This window comes from Acipenser ruthenus, chromosome 53 (assembly GCF_902713425.1).
Source record: "Acipenser ruthenus chromosome 53, fAciRut3.2 maternal haplotype, whole genome shotgun sequence".
NCBI classification, from domain to species: domain Eukaryota; kingdom Metazoa; phylum Chordata; class Actinopteri; order Acipenseriformes; family Acipenseridae; genus Acipenser; species Acipenser ruthenus.
The window spans coordinates 5,791,271-5,810,012 of record NC_081241.1 but is presented as its reverse complement, the minus strand read 5'-3'; the positions used below and the strand labels follow the sequence as shown (position 1 = coordinate 5,810,012).

At 39.8% G+C, this 18,742-nt stretch overlaps 2 protein-coding genes across 2 annotated transcripts in view; both read right to left on the bottom strand.

Moving 5' to 3' along the window:
- LOC117432930 (tripartite motif-containing protein 16-like) overlaps positions 1–9,682 on the bottom strand; it is an 82,963-nt gene extending 73,281 nt beyond the window's left edge. Inside the window, exon 1 of the mRNA XM_059016654.1 lies at positions 9,040–9,682. Within this exon, the coding sequence (XP_058872637.1) occupies positions 9,040–9,621 (582 nt within the window). The 5' untranslated portion in view covers positions 9,622–9,682. The remainder of the gene's footprint in view (positions 1–9,039) is intronic.
- LOC131723186 (tripartite motif-containing protein 16-like) lies at positions 1,646–6,427 on the bottom strand. Its single transcript, XM_059016703.1, has 5 exons — positions 6,136–6,427; positions 5,822–5,981; positions 5,283–5,339; positions 4,322–4,387; positions 1,646–2,508 (listed from the first exon to the last, which is right to left on the bottom strand). Exons 1-5 carry the CDS (start codon positions 6,397–6,399, stop codon positions 1,976–1,978), a joined length of 1,080 nt encoding a protein of 359 aa, XP_058872686.1. The 5' UTR covers positions 6,400–6,427; the 3' UTR covers positions 1,646–1,975.
- Positions 9,683–18,742: the final 9,060 nt, after the last annotated feature.

Here is an 18,742-nt window from a genome sequence, read left to right as displayed (position 1 = left end):
CCTATTATGAAATTATGTTTTAAAAAAACCCAAAACTAACTCGTCACGCGGGTTCCGGTCATGTGACTTATGATGACAGAGTATGCTGACTGCCAAAGGGGCTTCCGCATACTTGTGAACATGGAGTCTGCAAAATAAGCGAGCTTTTGTCAACTGATATTTTCTAAAGACACAAGCATACAACTGTTCCACTATAATTTGATAAAACTATTATTGTGTTAAATACATAAGAACATGAGAAAGTTTCCAAATGAGAGGAGGCCATTCGGCCCATCTTGCTCGTTTGGTTGTTTGTAGCTTATTGATCCCAGAATCTCATCAAGCAGCTTTTTGAAGGATCCCAGTGTGTCAGCTTCAACAACATTACTGGGGAGTTGGTTCCAGACCCTCACAATTCTCTGTGTAAAAAATAAGTGCCTCCTATTTTCTGTTCTGAATGCCCCTTTATCTAATCTCCATTTGCGACCCCTGGTCCTTGTTTCTTTACTGCACAATACTGTTATTTTGGTACTGCGTTAGTGACTTGGAGAAAAAGAACGTCTTATTTAGTTTTTCAGGGCAAATCGGGTAACCCTAACGACATGAACAGTGCGAGAAACTCAAGCTCTAATATAAATTTGGCCAGACACCAAAATCCAAGCAGAACAACTGGACAAAACATACAAAAAGATCATAGTTTTTTTTTCCTATTAGGTGCTGTTGTAACTGTTAGTATTAACCTGTATATTTAAGGTTCAAAATGAATAATTCAAAATAAAACATAATCTTAATTGATACAAAATTGTTTAAAATACAATGCTCCCATGGCACTCAATTAGCAACACAGACGTTTCCAAAAACGAACCCAGCATTTGAGTAACTGTGATAACAAGAAGCGCTCGGGATGATTTCAAACAGCATGAAAAGATAAGGGGCCGGTCTAAAGAGAGAGAAGGAAAAATGACATTTGAAGCGCTGTACTCTTAAACAACGGACTTGTTTCAATTGTGTTGCAGAAGAGAAACACAACTAACTGAGGAATGAGTGATTCAGTAGAGAGAGGCATGGACCCGACTCCAAGGAGAAGAAGAAGGAGTAAAGAGAATGACCCGCCTGATATGTCACAAGAGCCTGCCAGGTACTGAAAATCTTTTCTTATTAGTTCACGGTGCGACGGCATGCTGAATAATACCTTTACTAAGAAGCTGTTCAGGAATCCAAATCACTGAGCTGAGTCTCAAGCCCAGGGTTAGAGTCCAGACCTCTCTGTGCTTTACAATGCTTCCATATGCTTTACCACACCTCTCTGTGCTTTACAATGCTTCCCTATGTTTTACCAGACCTCTCTGTGCTTTACAATGCTTCCCTATGCTTTAACACACCTATCTGTGCTTTACAATGCTTCCCTATGCTTTACCAGACCTCTTTGTGCTTTACAATGCTTCCCTATGCTTTACCAGACCTCTTTGTGCTTTACAATGCTTCCCTATGCTTTACCAGAACTCTCTGTGCTTTACAATGCTTCCCTATGATTTACCAGACCTCTCTGTGCTTTACAATGCTTCCCTACGAGTATTAATAAATAAGAAAAAGTCAGTTAATCAAATTATATATATATATTTTAATTCACATTACTAAAATCTGAAATAATAAACATTTTATCGAAATCAAAGAACAAAAACACACATACAATAAAGCAAAATTAAGTTCACTTTTTTTAAAACTGTTACAGCAAGGGGCATTGGATGCCATTTTTTAAAATATATATATAATACATAACATTTCTTAAAAAAAAGAAATTAAATACAGTTATTTCATATGAAATCCATTTGTTACTAAAAACAAATAATTCACCTCGTTTCGCTCTGCAGGTGGCGCCGTTTTACCCCCTAACTTTCATCCAAAGTTGTGTCAGATTGAACATTCCCTTCACCCGAGGAGTGGAGAGGACAGACAGGGAGTTCAATACAAAGGGTTTCTTACAACACAAAACAGTCTAGTTCAGCTGGCAGATTGTTACAGTGGAACCAGAACTCCAAAGCCAAAACCCAGGATAGAGCGGCTCAGTGAATGTGGTTTGGAATCTGTGCAGGAGGGTCATTGTGTCAGAGATGCCATAAAAGGACAGCGTGCCGGCATTAAAGTCCAGATACACTCCTATTCTGGGGGAGCGGGGAGCAGTTATTGCAGTTTGATTGTTATTGTGCAGGGCAGTGTACCTGGAGTCAGAGCAGATCAAACTCCAGGACTTGTCATTGTATCCAAGGCCACAGGAATGATCCTTTCCTTTCCTGCTGATTCCTTTATATGTGACTCCTATAGAAGCCCATCTCCCACTCCACTCAATCTCCCAGTAACAGCGAGTCCCAGACAAACCCTCTCTGCAAAGCACTTGGGGATAGCGATCAAATCTCTCTGGGTGATCAGGATATCTCTGGGTCTCTCTCCTCCATGTCACCTTTCTGTTCCCTTCAGACAGACAGAGCACTCTCTTCGCTGTGTTGGGGTCCAGTGTGAGTTGACAGGAATCTGATTGAAGAGAAGAGGACGGGTAGAGGAGAGACGGTTAGAAAAGTCAAATCACTGAGAAAATCAACAGTCATTGTCTGCTGCATCCTCAAATCACTCCCTCCTCCCTGCTTCACCAGTCCCTGCTCCCTCCTCTATGTTCCCTCCTCCCTCTTCTATGCTCTCTCATCCCTCCTCTTCTTCTCCATGCTCCTTCCAACCTAATCTATTCTCCCTGATCTATCCTCCCTGCTTCCTCCTCCCTCTACAGTTCCTGCACTATGGTCTCTCCTCTTTGCTCCCTCTTCTGTCCATCCTGCTCCCTCCTCCCTCTATACTCCCTCCTTCCTGCTCCCTCCTGTATGCTTCTTCCTCCATACTCCCTCCTGTATGCTCCCTCCTCCCTGTTCCCTTCTTTATGCTCCCTCCTGTCTCCTGCATGGACCCTGCTGCATCCTCTCTCCTCCCTTTTCCCTGCTCCATTCTCTATGCCCCTTCCTCCCTGCTCCCTCCTTCATGCTCCCTACTCCCTCATTTATGCTCCATCCTCCCTCCTGTATGCTCCCTACTCCATCCTCCCTCCACCCTGATCCCTCCTGTATGCTCCCTACTTCCTGGTCCCTCCTCCCTCCTCTATGCTCCCTACTCCTTGCTCCTTCCTGTATGCTCCCTCCTCCCTTTTCCCTTTATGCTCCCTCCTCCCTCCTTTATGCTCCCTACTCGTTGCTCCCTCCTGTATGCTACCCCCTCCCTACTCCATGCTCCCTCCTCCCTGCTCCCTACTCCCTCCTGTATGTTCCCTCCTAACTCCTATATGCTCACTCCTCCCTACTCCCTCCTCCATGCTCCCTTCTTCCTGTTCCCTACTCCCTCTATGCTCCCTCCTCCATGCTCCCTCCTTCCTCCTTCCTGTTCTCTTCTTTATGCTCCCTCCTCTCTCCTGCATGCACCCTGCTGCATTCTCTCCTCCCTTTTCCCTGCTTCATTCTCTATGCCCCCTCCTCCCTACTCCCTCCTCCCTGCTCCCTCCGCCCTCCTCTATACTCCCTCCTCCCTGCTTTTTTATAGACAAGTATATCTAGACTGTGATGTTTAAGGTTGATAATCAATAGATTTGATCTATAATTCTTACTTGAGATTTATTTCTGACTTTGGATAAGTTCTCTCTTTTTATTTTCTGTCTTCAATAAAATGCTGCTGCTATTAATTAAACCCTCTTGCTGTTTGATTGTTTTGTTCATTATAATTCCTCGATCTTATCAAACTTCTTCAATTGGAACCAATCAAATGCAACTCTGCATACAATTACAGTTCACTTAATGTTTCTACAGGGTATGTGTTGCCATTTTACCCACTCAGACCCCTTGCTTACTAAATATCTTCAGTAGAATATCGTCCACTCTTCAAATATCTATCTAATATTTTAATGAGCAATCCATCCCACAAGTGCAGTAATACTGCAATATACATTTACTACCAGCACGGGATGACTGGGAGGGATAGCTGTTCATTTTACCCCACAACTGGTTTCACATGCATTGTACATGTATTAAAAGAGGGGGTGATTATCTATTCAGGGATAGCAAGATATTTAGCGAGAGAAAGGTCTGAGTGGAAAAACAGGCAACAAATGCCCCTCCCCCAGTCATTATGCATGTATTCATCTGAACCAATACTTGCTGGAGAGGAGTGTAGATTAATGGCTTCACAATTACTAATAAATAATAATAATTGCTGCCCTCAAGCTCCACCCCTCCCTGTTCTGTAGTGTTAGCTCTTCTCACAATGGAGTGACACATCTTTCAATCAAATGTTTCAGTGCAAACAGACTTACATTTTAAAAACTCAGCTCTGTTCCTTGGCTCTGGAGCCTGCAGACTGTAAACTGCAACTTCATTCACTGTGCAGAAAAAAAGAGAGGAATAGAATGTGGATTAATACACAACAAACACAAGACTCCAAACAGTAATCTGAAAAGAAACAAGGCTTATTCACGGCATTTCAGGATGTAAAAATCCGTACTTCAAGATGTTCATGATTACAATGAATATGTATTCCTTCCGTATCGGTGCAGCAGCCAAAGTCAATGTGAACATGTCTGCCACAGCACTGGAGTCTTGTGTTCCTTCCTCTCCATAACATATCTTTACCCAACAGTGCGATGTCCATATTAGGACACCCTTGTGCATCAAACATACAACAGTCATTGTCTGCTCCATCCTCACATCACTCCCTCCTCCCTGCTCCCTCCTCCATGTTTCATCAGTCCCTGCTCTGTATTCCCTGCTCCCTCCTTCCATGTTTTCTCCTCCCTGTTGCCTCCTCTCTCTTCCATGCTCCCTCCTCCCTCCTCCCTCCTCATTCCCTTCTCCCTCCTCCATGCTTCCTCCTCCCTGCGCCTTTGTCCATGCTCTCTCCTTCCTGCTCCATTCTCCCTCCTCCATTTAACATCCTGCCTGCTCATTCTTCGCTGCTGCCTCCTTCCTTCCTCCTCCCTGCTCCCTCCTACCTGCTGCCTCCCACTCCTCCCTGCTGTCTCCTCCCTCCTCCCTCCTCCCTGCTGCAATATTCATATAGCCAACAATCTGCAAGAGGTCTTTATTAATGTCTTGCAAGTCCTGCCCCTCCTCAAGCCATGGTCTATTTGAGAAATCTCTACCAAAGGAATCTATTTCACACCAACCTGTTGTGGTTATTTTGACTAATTCCCCCTTGCAGAAGTCCTCAATATGGTCTTTAAGTTCAGATACAGCTTTCCTCACAGCCCCAAAAGAGAAATGGAAGAAAAGCCTTACCTTTGAAACGTCTGTCAATTCTCCTAGACCCCAGGGTATAAACTGCTGTTTCATTCACTAAATAAAATACAGAAAACTGTTTAAAACCAAAGATTTTACTGAAGAGGATTTGGAATACAAACATGACCATGACCTCCAACTTCTATAACACTTTGATAAGAAAGTTCAGGGCTATAAGTTAGCATCCTATATGGAATGAATGTGGTGTTTAATGTGTGAATCCCTCTGTCTGTGTTTGAATGCTATTGTGTTGTTTTCTCATGTAATGTCTTTAGAAACTCTCTTCCTTCCTGCTATCATCACTCTGGATGTAACTGTAAGTGAGTTGGGACGTTTCAACCTGGGGAAATCATTCGAAATAAAACATCTCCTTCTACCCTCCTCCCTTCTCATTCTTCCCTGCTGCCTCCCTCCTCCCTGCTGCAATATTCATATAATCAACAATCTGCAAGAGGTCTTTATTATTGTCTTGCAAGTCCTGTCCCTCCTCAATCCATGGTCTATTTGAGAAATATCTACCAAGGGAATCTCACACCAACCTGTTGTGGTTATTTTAACTAATTCCCCCTTGCAGAAGTCCTCAATATGGTCTTTAAGTTCAAATACAGCTTTCCTCACAGCCCCAAAAGAGAAATCTGTATTGACAGTAATGCTGGGTAAGTCTCCAGCTTCAGGAGGGGCACAGAGAGGCTGGAAATTCTACAACAGGAAAGTGGAGAAAAGGAGTTTTCAGTGAAACAGAATGGGGTCCAAAACATTCCTGGGGAAAAGCAAGGATTCATTCAATTGGAGAGGTCTGTCTGAAACCGTCCCAGTTATGGACTTGATATTTTCTAACAAGCAGTGATGTTACCTGTAGAAAATGGATGTGATCCTCTGTCTCTGAAAGCTGTTTCAGCTCAGCGTTTCTCCTCCTTAGCTCAGCAATCTCCTGCTCCAGTTTCTTCATGCGTCCTTCAGCCTGATTCACTGCAACCTTCTCGTTAGCTCCAATCAGCTCAATAACCTCAGTGTGGATCTTCTCAATGGATTGGATCAGCTCAGTAAAGATCTTCTCACTTTCCTTTATTTCTATGCATGCAGATCTCTGAGTGAAAGAACACAGTAGAGGAGACATGGTTAGAATTGATATCAAAAACACATCAGGCATAGATAGTAAACTTCTGTAGATGTCTTCCAGTCCATCTGTTAATAATAATAATAATAATAATAATAATAATAATAATAATAATAATAATAATAATAATAATAATAATAATAACCCCCTCTTGTCAATACCCACTTTCAGTGACTCCAGAGCCTGTTTCAGCTCCTCAATTTCTTTCAGTCTCTCCTGGATTCTGTGTTGTATTTCCCTCTGTGTCTCTCCCAGCTGCTTCTGTGTAGAAACACATTGACACAGTGACATTTCTGACAGGGCATTGAGTGATATCCTGTCACACTCAATACAGACTATTTCAGAGCAGGCTGTGTTTTCACACCTCTCTCCCCTTCATATGGAGTTAGATTAACGATACACACATTATGCAAACAGATACCCTAAAGGTCGAATGCACCAGCGTGGATTAACCACTAACCCAGATTAAATCAAGGATTATATTTGAATCATGTTGCAAAAAACTTTAAACCAGGTTTTATATGTAATCCTTGTTTAAAATTAATCCAAGGTTAAACATTTAAAAGATTAAAATATAATGACATTGCACCACTCATTTAATCCATGTTGAAATGTGAAAGGTGAATTAAATTTGAACCTTCCTTGGAGGTGGTTTAAACTTGGACAAAGGCAGCAGTTTCAGACAACATGTGTGTATAGTAGTAAGATACAATACCATCTAGTGCACAGCTGCCAGCAATACAAAAGGACACTTGATCCACAGTAGCTGTCCACTAGATGGTACTGTTTCATACTAGTAACAGTGGATGATGGCTGATCTAGCATTTGTTTTGTCAAGCACCTAGGTAACTGAAGCAGATTTCTCTTTAATGGGTTTTTAGGGCTTCTGATTTCCAGTTTTAATCGACAAACACAGAAAAAACACCTCTGATACAAAACAATGAAATCAGTGTATACCTAATAAACACTGGAAAAACACTGGACGTGGTTACTCAATTCACGTTGACTTCATCCCTTTCCATGTGAAAAAATACAATAAAATAACCTAAAACCTTAAACAATAACAAAATATCAACCTTTCCCAGCGCAGTCGGGCAATGTCCCTCCTTCCTGACTTGTATCTATCATTGATTCATTCTGAATACTTTAAACTGAGTGGCAGCACATTCCTGCATTTCTATTGGAGGATTGCACAGGCTTGTGAGATTTAAAACGAGATTACAATTAGAAACGGAGGGTTGTTCTTGCTCGTGGGATTTAAAGCTATATTACAGTTCAATAGGGAGGATTCACACACTCGTGGAATTTAAAACAGTATTGCAAATTGTGGCGAAAGCACAATTGGGGCAGACTGACAAGAACAGTATGGCACGGGCACAGCAGCTCTGCCAGTGCAGATAGATGCGTATGTGTCACTTTTAAAGGCACGGGCACAGCAGCTCTGCCAGTGCAGATAGATGCGTATGTGTCACTTTTAAAGGCACGGGCACAGCAGCTCTGCCAGTGCAGATAGATGCGTATGTGTCACTTTTAAAGGCACGGGCACAGCAGCTCTGCCAGTGCAGATAGATGTGTATGTGTCACTTTTAAAGGCACGGGCACAGCAGCTCTGCCAGTGCAGATAGATGCGTATGTGTCACTTTTAAAGGTATTTTATATGATATTAATCTTGTTTTTTTATTTATTTTTTTGCTTTTTTAATTAGGTGCTTGACTTTGCAGGGGATGCTATTTTTAAACAGTGTTACCAATTAAACTATAATATCTTAAACAATGAAACTGATCTATGATTTTATTAAGTTGCAAGATACATATAAAAAAAATACTAGGAATATAAATCATGCTAATTTTACACTACAAATTCCAATGCACCACAAAACAGCTGAACAAATCCTTCTTACCCAGTGAGGCAGGGCGGAGGTCCTGCACGTGTAAATAGTGTGTTTTTGTTTGATTGTAAATAATGTTTTTGATGATCAAGTTTGTGCTAGATATAGAGGGCATATTCAAATCCAGGTGTGGAATGTGGCCAGGTGTTAATTGATTAATTGATTATCTCTTAGTCCTGGCCTTTAAAAAGGGTCTGAAAAGCCAGTTTCTTGTTCTACAAGCAGGGATACTGACTGTCTGGGAAGGAGAGTGTTGCTGTAGGATCCTCACGACTGCGTGTGTTAACCAGGGAGAGAAAAACACAAGAGGAAAAATGTGTCTCGGATCACTGTGTGAGTTAACCAGGATCACTAGCACTGGAAGGAATAGGGAACAAGTTTAGGGGATTTTAATCCCACCCAAGTCTAGAGAGGAGGTGTCAGGGTCAACTTTTATTTTCTAGTTGTTTTCGAGCAGTGTTTTGTTTTGAATGTTTTGTGTTTTTTGTATCAAAGAAAACCTCCTGTGTCTATCCTGTCAATCAGCGACAACCACACCCATAACAACACCCCTGTTACATCCTGAAATACATTGTAGTACATCATAGTTTAGATAGAGCAATTAAAAAACTAGGGCTCTTTAAATAACTCTTAATATACAATTAAAATCTGATCTAATGTGAAACTGTATAACCTAGTAAACAGACATGTTAAATATCCCTGGGAATTCTTATCTTCTAGGATAGCTACAAGGAAATGGTTCAAACCCGTACCTGTTTCCCAGTCCTTTCTGCCTCAGCTGAGACTGTATCATGGCTCTTGTGTTCCTCGTCTGTACACAACAAGCAAATACACGTCTGATCGGTTCTGCAGAAGACCTCTAAAACCTTTTGGTGTTCAGCACAAAGCTTCTGCTCCAGATTTCCAATTGCATTGACCAGCTTGTGCCTCTTTAATGGAGTAACCTCACTGTGTGGCTTGACGTGTGTTTCACAGTAAGAGGCCAGGCACGTCAAACAGGATTTCACAGCTTTGAACTTTCTCCCAGTGCAGAAATCACACGGCACATCTTCAGGTCCAGCATAACTTTGAGCAGGAGGAGGATTGAGCCTTCTCCTCTTGAATTCTCCAGCAATTTCAGCCAGCATGGTGTTTCTGCACAGAACAGGCCTTGGAGTAAAGGTTTCTCTGCACTGGGGGCAGCTGTAGACACCTGTATGATCAGTCTGATCCCAGCAGTTCTTAATACACCCCATACAGTAACTGTGTCCACATGCTGTAGTGACTGGGTCCTTCAATATCTCCAGACATACTGAACAGCTAAACTGATCCTCTGACCACAAGTTTGAAGCCATTCTTGCTGCAGTGAGACAGAGAGACTGACGATTTCACAAGAAACGAAACTTCACTGCGCTGATTTCCTGGAATTGAGTAAAGCTCTAAGATGAGGATTTTGGACTGAGGCCAGGTTTACACAAGCAGGGGGAGTAGAAACTGCTGAATCAGATATTCTATTAAACTGTTTCTAAATCCCCCAACAAATATTACAATGTTAAGATGCAATTAAACAAGTGATATTAACAACTGTTTAATATCAGGACTGAAGAGCCTGACTTTGTGTTTTAGCACCAAATTTATAATATGTAAAATCAAGGAATGTTCTGTTACACGTATGTTTGTGATGACGGTTTGAACGGCATCTCGTTACTTTAGTAACGCCTTACTGTAATAATATTACTTTAGTCAATAACAAGGTAATATAACGCGTTTAGCTTTTAATGGCAGTAATAACATTACAGTTACTTTCCAAACAATAAACGCGCTTGCCTCGTTCTCTTGTCTCTGCTGCGCAGCTGCATCGGTTGTCTTTTCTTGTTTTAAAGCCAGTATATTTCAGTGCGGTTATAACCGGAAACGTGACGCGCTCTTTATTATTTATTTATTTTATTTTTAATTATTTATTTCAGAAGGCCATCTGAGCTACAAGTAGCTCGTTTACAAAGGCGTGCTAGAAATAACAGCAGCAGGTTACAGGTTTCAAAAATAATAATAATAATATAAACGCATAATGACAAGACAATACACAAAGTACACATCAGATTTACACAGCACACACACAAGCCTGTTTAAGCACTAGAACGACAGTTTATTTTATTTTTTTAATTCCCACAGGAGATGTCAGGTCTCAGTCCTGCGGGTAACAGCTTCCAGTCTGTAGCAGCAGAAAAAAACGAAAGACTTTCTTCCCGCAGCACTTTTTCCAGACGGTATATTAAAGTATTGTGTGTCTCAGACATTACGATAGGCTGTATTTACAGGTAAACTCAGAAACAAGCTGTTTAAATAAACTGGTAATGTGTTGTGTGTCCCTTTAAAGAGAATCCGATTCCAGTGCTAATTCCTTGTGTTAGCAGGCGATCGCAAGTTTAATGTAGAATACGCGCTGCAGTGATGCGCTAGCGGAGTACACGGGAGCACACAGATACACATCCTGTTACACATTGTATCGATCTTCTTCAGCGATTCCTCACTAGCAGACCCGCACATCACATCATTATAGTCTAGAATAGGGAACACAAGTAACTCATTTAAACCTTGCTGTAAAGCTTACACAGTGGCGCTGACCACACAATCCTCCAAGCTTCCTTCCAATTTTACTACATCATCTTTAATGGGTTTATCAAATTGAAGAGTTGTGTCAATATAAACCCCTAGATATTTGAAAGTGTCGGCTCTCTCCAATGCTGTGGTGTTACAAGTAACAAGAGAGAAAACATTTGAACTAGTATTTTGTATCATTTTCTCCGAACCAAATAGTATGATATTTGTCTCTTTTTTTCATTTAAGATCAGACCATTTTTATTTATATTTTCAGTCAGCACCGCGCGTCACGGATATCGCGCCATTTCGCTTACAGGAATATCCCGGACACACACGGAGCCGTCTGCGTTCTGATTGGACACGAGGGAAATAGGTCCGCGAGCCCTACCCGTATTTTCATTGGTCAAACAGAATGCGTTCCGATTGGCTCTCATTCTCGCTCTTCCATTGGCTGATGGAAGTGGTTTGGATTTTCAGTTCTGGCGGGTTCTACATTGAGAAGGGTTTGTGTGCAGAACGGAGAACTGCGTCACTGCACCTGCGTCACCGTGCGAGTGCGTGCGCAGCTCCTAAAGAACGACATTCAGGGGTTTCAGGGGTTTCATCAGAACGGCAACAGCTTGCGTGGTCTTGCGCGCATTATTATTACATATAAGCACTTTGATTTATTATATAACTGTAAATTGCCTATGAGACAATACAACAACAATTAGCCAACAAGAAAATGAATGTTAAAACTGTCAGATCAGAATAACACCGGTGTCGGTTTCCCATCAGTCAGCTTTGCTTCAAGACATACAGCTCAGTAATGTTCCTGCTCCAGAACTGAAGTCTGTCTGAATTGCTTCTTTTATATTAAACAGATCCGTTTCGTATGTACAGAACGGTATCTAATGATTCTGTTGTTCATTTATTAAGTTGAACAGATGAAGTGGATAGGGTGTGTTTGATTCGTGTCTGCCTTTCTCCTGCTTTAACAAAGATATTTTATGCATAGTATGTTAATTTGACGAGGTCTTGAAATCTAAATGCTGTATTAATGTTGTATTTTAAACATGCTGGCAGTGTGTAACAGTCACGTTTATTAGAATCAATTACGATGGGCTGCAGTTTTCTTTGTTCTGCTGGCTGTGTTTAACAGCATTGATTTGGGGGAAAAGTGATGGATTGAGGGTATACAGTGTGGAGTGGGGAGTGTTGAGGAGGGGGTGCTGTTAATGAGAAGTGATGGATTGAGAGTATACAGTGTGGGGTGGGGAGTGTTGAGGAGGGGGTGCTGTTAATGAGAAGTGATGGATTGAGAGTATACAGTGTGGAGTGGGGAGTGTTGAGGAGGGGGTGCTGTTAATGAGAAGTGATGGATTGAGAGTATACAGTGTGGGGTGGGGAGTGTTGAGGAGGGGGTGCTGTTAATGAGAAGTGATGGATTGAGAGTATACAGTGTGTGGTGGTGAGTGTTGAGGAGGGGGTGCTGTTAATGAGAAGTGATGGATTGAGAGTATACAGTGTGGGGTGGGGAGTGTTGAGGAGGGGGTGCTGTTAATGAGAAGTGATGGATTGAGAGTATACAGTGTGGGGTGGGGAGTGTTGAGGAGGGGGTGCTGTTAATGAGAAGTGATGGATTGAGAGTATACAGTGTGGGGCGTGGAGTGTTGAGGAGGGGGTGCTGTTAATGAGAATGTTTATTGTTTATGGGTTAATTGATTTTATGATGTATCTATTTTTGTGAATTGAAACCGGTAAATTTGTATTTCAGTCACTGTATTAATTGTGTTATGTGTGTGGATTTTATGTTCTGTCTGGGGGTTAGTGGATTGTGAGCTTTGTTTACAGGATCTACCTCATTGCCGTTATTCTTTACGGTGCTGTAATTTTTATAAATTTTAAACTTGTTCATTCATCTGCCTCAACCATTTTGCTCTGTGCTGCTAATATTTTGGTTTTTTGCCAATTCTTGATTTATATATTGTGTTAATGGTGTTATGTTATATGGGTTTCTTTGCTTTGAGTGTATTGATTTGTTGAATAGTTTATTTATTTTTTATTTTGTTTTACACTGTGTTGTGATACTTTTGGGAAGGTGTGTAACTGAGCTGTTTGGTCTGCTTACTTTTAATTTAGTTCAATATTGTATTGATGTGTTAAGTGAAGTATTGCTTAGAATCTGTTATTGACATTGTCTACTCCTCCTCCTCCTCCCCTTTTTTCTTTTTTTTAAATGGTATACTGTTTTCTTATTAAAGATATAATTGATTTAACAGTTTTTGTCTGCATATTTGTCCTATCTGAGATTGGCTGTCCAATTAAAAGAAGCCTGGCCCTGGGTATTACATATATGACACAGATAAGGAGATGTGGTCCTTTTTATTGGACTAACTAAACATTAATTAATCATAAGCTTTCAGTCCTTCAAAGGTCTCTTCTTCAGATGAAAGTAGGACAGAGATTGATGTTTGCATTCAAAGGTGGCATCAGAACTTTAACAAAAAAGAATCCGTTTTGAATCGCTATTAATTATAATGCAAGGTGAAAGAAGTTGTGATGAAAAAAAACAGGATCAGTGGCTGCATAAAAAACAATGACAATAACAAAGACTAAATTAATAAAATTGCTGCGATTTACAGCATTTTGAAAGCTTCCCAATCAATTTTTAATTGTAATACTATGGTTTTTCCTTAATGTGTATATAATTTTGGACATTTTTAAATTTCGTTTGCTTTGCATTTCAACCCCGACAGTTACAGTTCCTACCAGTAGATTATGTTGGTTAATTCAGTTAGCTTTAGCGGAAAAGCGTTTGGAGGAAATACAAATGTCACACCATAACTGTAAAAAGCAACATACATGCTTTGAAGTTAATGTACTGTATATTATTGTGAGTGTTTTGAAAGTATGTAGTGTGAGATTTTTAACGTAGAAGTAGAATGGTATGATCAGTGTTTTGAATATACGGTTTTTTGTTTGTTTGTTTTTTGCGTGAGTGATTTGAGCGCATTACACCTGTATTGTAAAATATCGCTGTGATGTATCTTGACGTCACGTCCCAGCTGCCACATCCATGCTTTTTTTTACCTGTCTCACACTTCCTCATTTGGAAAAGCGTCGTTAAAGCGACATTGTACTGGAGAGGTGGCTGCAGTTTTCATCCCGGTGCCGGTGAGTTGAAAACATTACTGTTTTATTAAGGTATACGGCGATGTAATAAATACCAGACTGTATTGAAATAAAAAATAAATAAAGTTTTATTAGGTTGTCAAAGAAAAGAAAAAAAAGTTTACTTTCGGTTTCAGGTGCAAAAGAGCTGCACAAACCCAGTTGTTACAATTCGTAGTTTTTATAAACTTATATGATAAAATAAAGATTTTTTTTTAAAAAAATAATAAATCTCGACGTTGCCAGCTTTGTTCAATCGGGTAGTCTGTATTATTAACCTTGTCCGCGGCTCATTTACATTTGCCAGGAGTATCAGATACGATAAAAGGGCACTGAGAATCAAAAGTGTATTCCGACAGTCGAACTCGACTGTTTCATATCGACCCCTTCTCCAGACTGGTCTTTGATTCTGTGGTGGAAAACATTCGGTCGTTTTCCGAAAGGTGGAAAGGGTGAAACAAACATGAAAGTGGCAGAGAAACGAACCTATATGTAAATGAGGAAAGTCGTATGATAATGACGCAAATAACAGTTGTTAATCATTCCAGGATGTCAAACAAAATGCACGTCTTTGAAAGGTAGAATAGGCAGAGTAAACGGAACAGAGGTGCTGGGTAGGGAGAAAGATAGATAGAAGGGCAGGGCGAGTAATGGAAGAAATAAATGAAGCATCAGAACAGGGAGAATCAAATACACTGTACACACTACAGAACAAGAGAATCAAATACACTGTGCACACTACAGAACAAGAGAATCAAATACACTGTACACACTACAGAACAGAGAGAATCAAATACACTGTACACACTACAGAACAAGAGAATCAAATACACTGTACACACTACAGAACAGAGAGAATCAAATACACTGTACACACTACAGAACAGAGAGAATCAAATACACTGTACACACTACAGAACAGAGAGAATCAAATACTCTGTACACACTACAGAACAGAGAGAATCAAATACACTGTACACACTACAGAACAAGAAAATCAAATACACTGTACACACTACAGAACAGAGAGAATCAAATACACTGTACACACTACAGAACAGAGAGAATCAAATACACTGTACACACTACAGAACAAGAGAATCAAATACACTGTACACACTACAGAACAGAGAGAATCAAATACACTGTACACACTACAGAACAGAGAGAATCAAATACACTGTACACACTACAGAACAGAGAGAATCAAATACACTGTACACACTACAGAACAAGAGAATCAAATACACTGTACACACTACAGAACAAGAGAATCAAATACACTGTACACACTACAGAACAAGAGAATCAAATACACTGTACACACTACAGAACAAGAGAATCAAATACACTGTACACACTACAGAACAGAGAGAATCATATACACTGTACACACTACAGAACAAGAAAATCAAATACACTGTACACACTACAGAACAGAGAGAATCAAATACACTGTACACGCTACAGAACAAGAGAATCAAATACACTGTACACACTACAGAACAAGAGAATCAAATACACTGTACACACTACAGACCAGAGAAAATCAAATACACTGTACACACTACAGAACAAGAGAATCAAATACACTGTACACACTACAGAACAGAGAGAATCAAATACACTGTACACACTACAGAACAAGAGAATCAAATACACTGTACACACTACAGAACAAGAGAATCAAATACACTGTACACACTACAGAACAAGAGAATCAAATACACTGTACACACTACAGACCAGAGAAAATCAAATACACTGTACACACTACAGAACAAGAGAATCAAATACACTGTACACGCTACAGAACAAGAGAATCAAATACACTGTACACACTACAGAACAAGAGAATCAAATACACTGTACACACTACAGAACAAGAGAATCAAATACACTGTACACACTACAGAACAGAGAGAATCAAATACACTGTACACACTACAGAACAGAGAGAATCAAATACACTGTACACACTACAGAACAGAGAGAATCAAATACACTGTACACACTACAGAACAAGAGAATCAAATACACTGTACACACTACAGAACAAGAGAATCAAATACACTGTACACACTACAGAACAAGAGAATCAAATACACTGTACACACTACAGAACAAGAGAATCAAATACACTGTACACACTACAGAACAAGAGAATCAAATACACTGTACACACTACAGAACAGAGAGAATCAAATACACTGTACACACTACAGAACAAGAGAATCAAATACACTGTACACACTACAGAACAAGAGAATCAAATAGACTGTACACACTACAGAACAGAGAGAATCAAATACACTGTACACACTACAGAACAAGAAAATCAAATACACTGTACACACTACAGAACAAGAGAATCAAATACACTGTACACACTACAGAACAAGAGAATCAAATAGACTGTACACACTACAGAACAGAGAGAATCAAATACACTGTACACACTACAGAACAAGAGAATCAAATACACTGTACACACTACAGAACAAGAGAATCAAATACACTGTACACACTACAGAACAAGAGAATCAAATACACTGTACACACTACAGAACAAGAGAATCAAATACACTGTACACACTACAGAACAGAGAGAATCAAATACACTGTCCACACTACAGAACAAGAGAATCAAATACACTGTACACACTACAGAACAGAGAGAATCAAATACACTGTACACACTACAGAACAAGAGAATCAAATACACTGTACACACTACAGAACAGAGAGAATCAAATACACTGTACACACTACAGAACAGAGAGAATCAAATAGACTGTACACACTACAGAACAAGAGAATCAAATACACCGTACACACTACAGAACAAGAGAATCAAATAGACTGTACACACTACAGAACAAGAGAATCAAATACACTGTACACACTACAGAACAAGAGAATCAAATACACTGTACACACTACAGAACAGAGAGAATCAAATAGACTGTACACACTACAGAACAAGAGAATCAAATACACCGTACACACTACAGAACAGAGAGAATCAAATACACTGTACACACTACAGAACAGAGAGAATCAAATACACTGTACACACTACAGAACAAGAGAATCAAATACACTGTACACACTACAGAACAAGAGAATCAAATACACTGTACACACTACAGAACAGAGAGAATCAAATACACCGTACACACTACAGAACAAGAGAATCAAATACACTGTACACACTACAGAACAAGAGAATCAAATACACTGTACACACTACAGAACAAAGAGAATCAAATACACTGTACACACTACAGAACAAGAGAATCAAATACACTGTACACACTACAGAACAGAGAGAATCAAATACACTGTACACACTACAGAACAGAGATAATCAAATACACTGTACACACTACAGAACAAGAGAATCAAATACACTGTACACACTACAGAACAGAGAGAATCAAATACACTGTACACACTACAGAACAAGAGAATCAAATACACTGTACACACTACAGAACAAGAGAATCAAATACACTGTACACACTACAGAACAAGAGAATCAAATACACTGTACACACTACAGAACAAGAGAATCAAATACACTGTACACACTACAGAACAGAGAGAATCATATACACTGTACACACTACAGAACAAGAAAATCAAATACACTGTACACACTACAGAACAGAGAGAATCAAATACACTGTACACGCTACAGAACAAGAGAATCAAATACACTGTACACACTACAGAACAAGAGAATCAAATACACTGTACACACTACAGACCAGAGAAAATCAAATACACTGTACACACTACAGAACAAGAGAATCAAATACACTGTACACACTACAGAACAGAGAGAATCAAATACACTGTACACACTACAGAACAAGAGAATCAAATACACTGTACACACTACAGAACAAGAGAATCAAATACACTGTACACACTACAGAACAAGAGAATCAAATACACTGTACACACTACAGACCAGAGAAAATCAAATACACTGTACACACTACAGAACAAGAGAATCAAATACACTGTACACGCTACAGAACAAGAGAATCAAATACACTGTACACACTACAGAACAAGAGAATCAAATACACTGTACACACTACAGAACAAGAGAATCAAATACACTGTACACACTACAGAACAGAGAGAATCAAATACACTGTACACACTACAGAACAAGAGAATCAAATACACTGTACACACTACAGAACAAGAGAATCAAATACACTGTACACACTACAGAACAGAGAGAATCAAATACACTGTACACACTACAGACCAGAGAAAATCAAATACACTGTACACACTACAGAACAAGAGAATCAAATACACTGTACACGCTACAGAACAAGATAATCAAATACACTGTACACACTACAGAACAAGAGAATCAAATACACTGTACACACTACAGAACAAGAGAATCAAATACACTGTACACACTACAGAACAGAGAGAATCAAATACACTGTACACACTACAGAAAAAGAGAATCAAATACACTGTACACACTACAGAACAGAGAGAATCAAATACACTGTACACACTACAGAACAGAGAGAATCAAATACACTGTACACACTACAGAACAGAGAGAATCAAATACACTGTACACACTACAGAACAAGAGAATCAAATACACTGTACACACTACAGAACAAGAGAATCAAATACACTGTACACACTACAGAACAAGAGAATCAAATACACTGT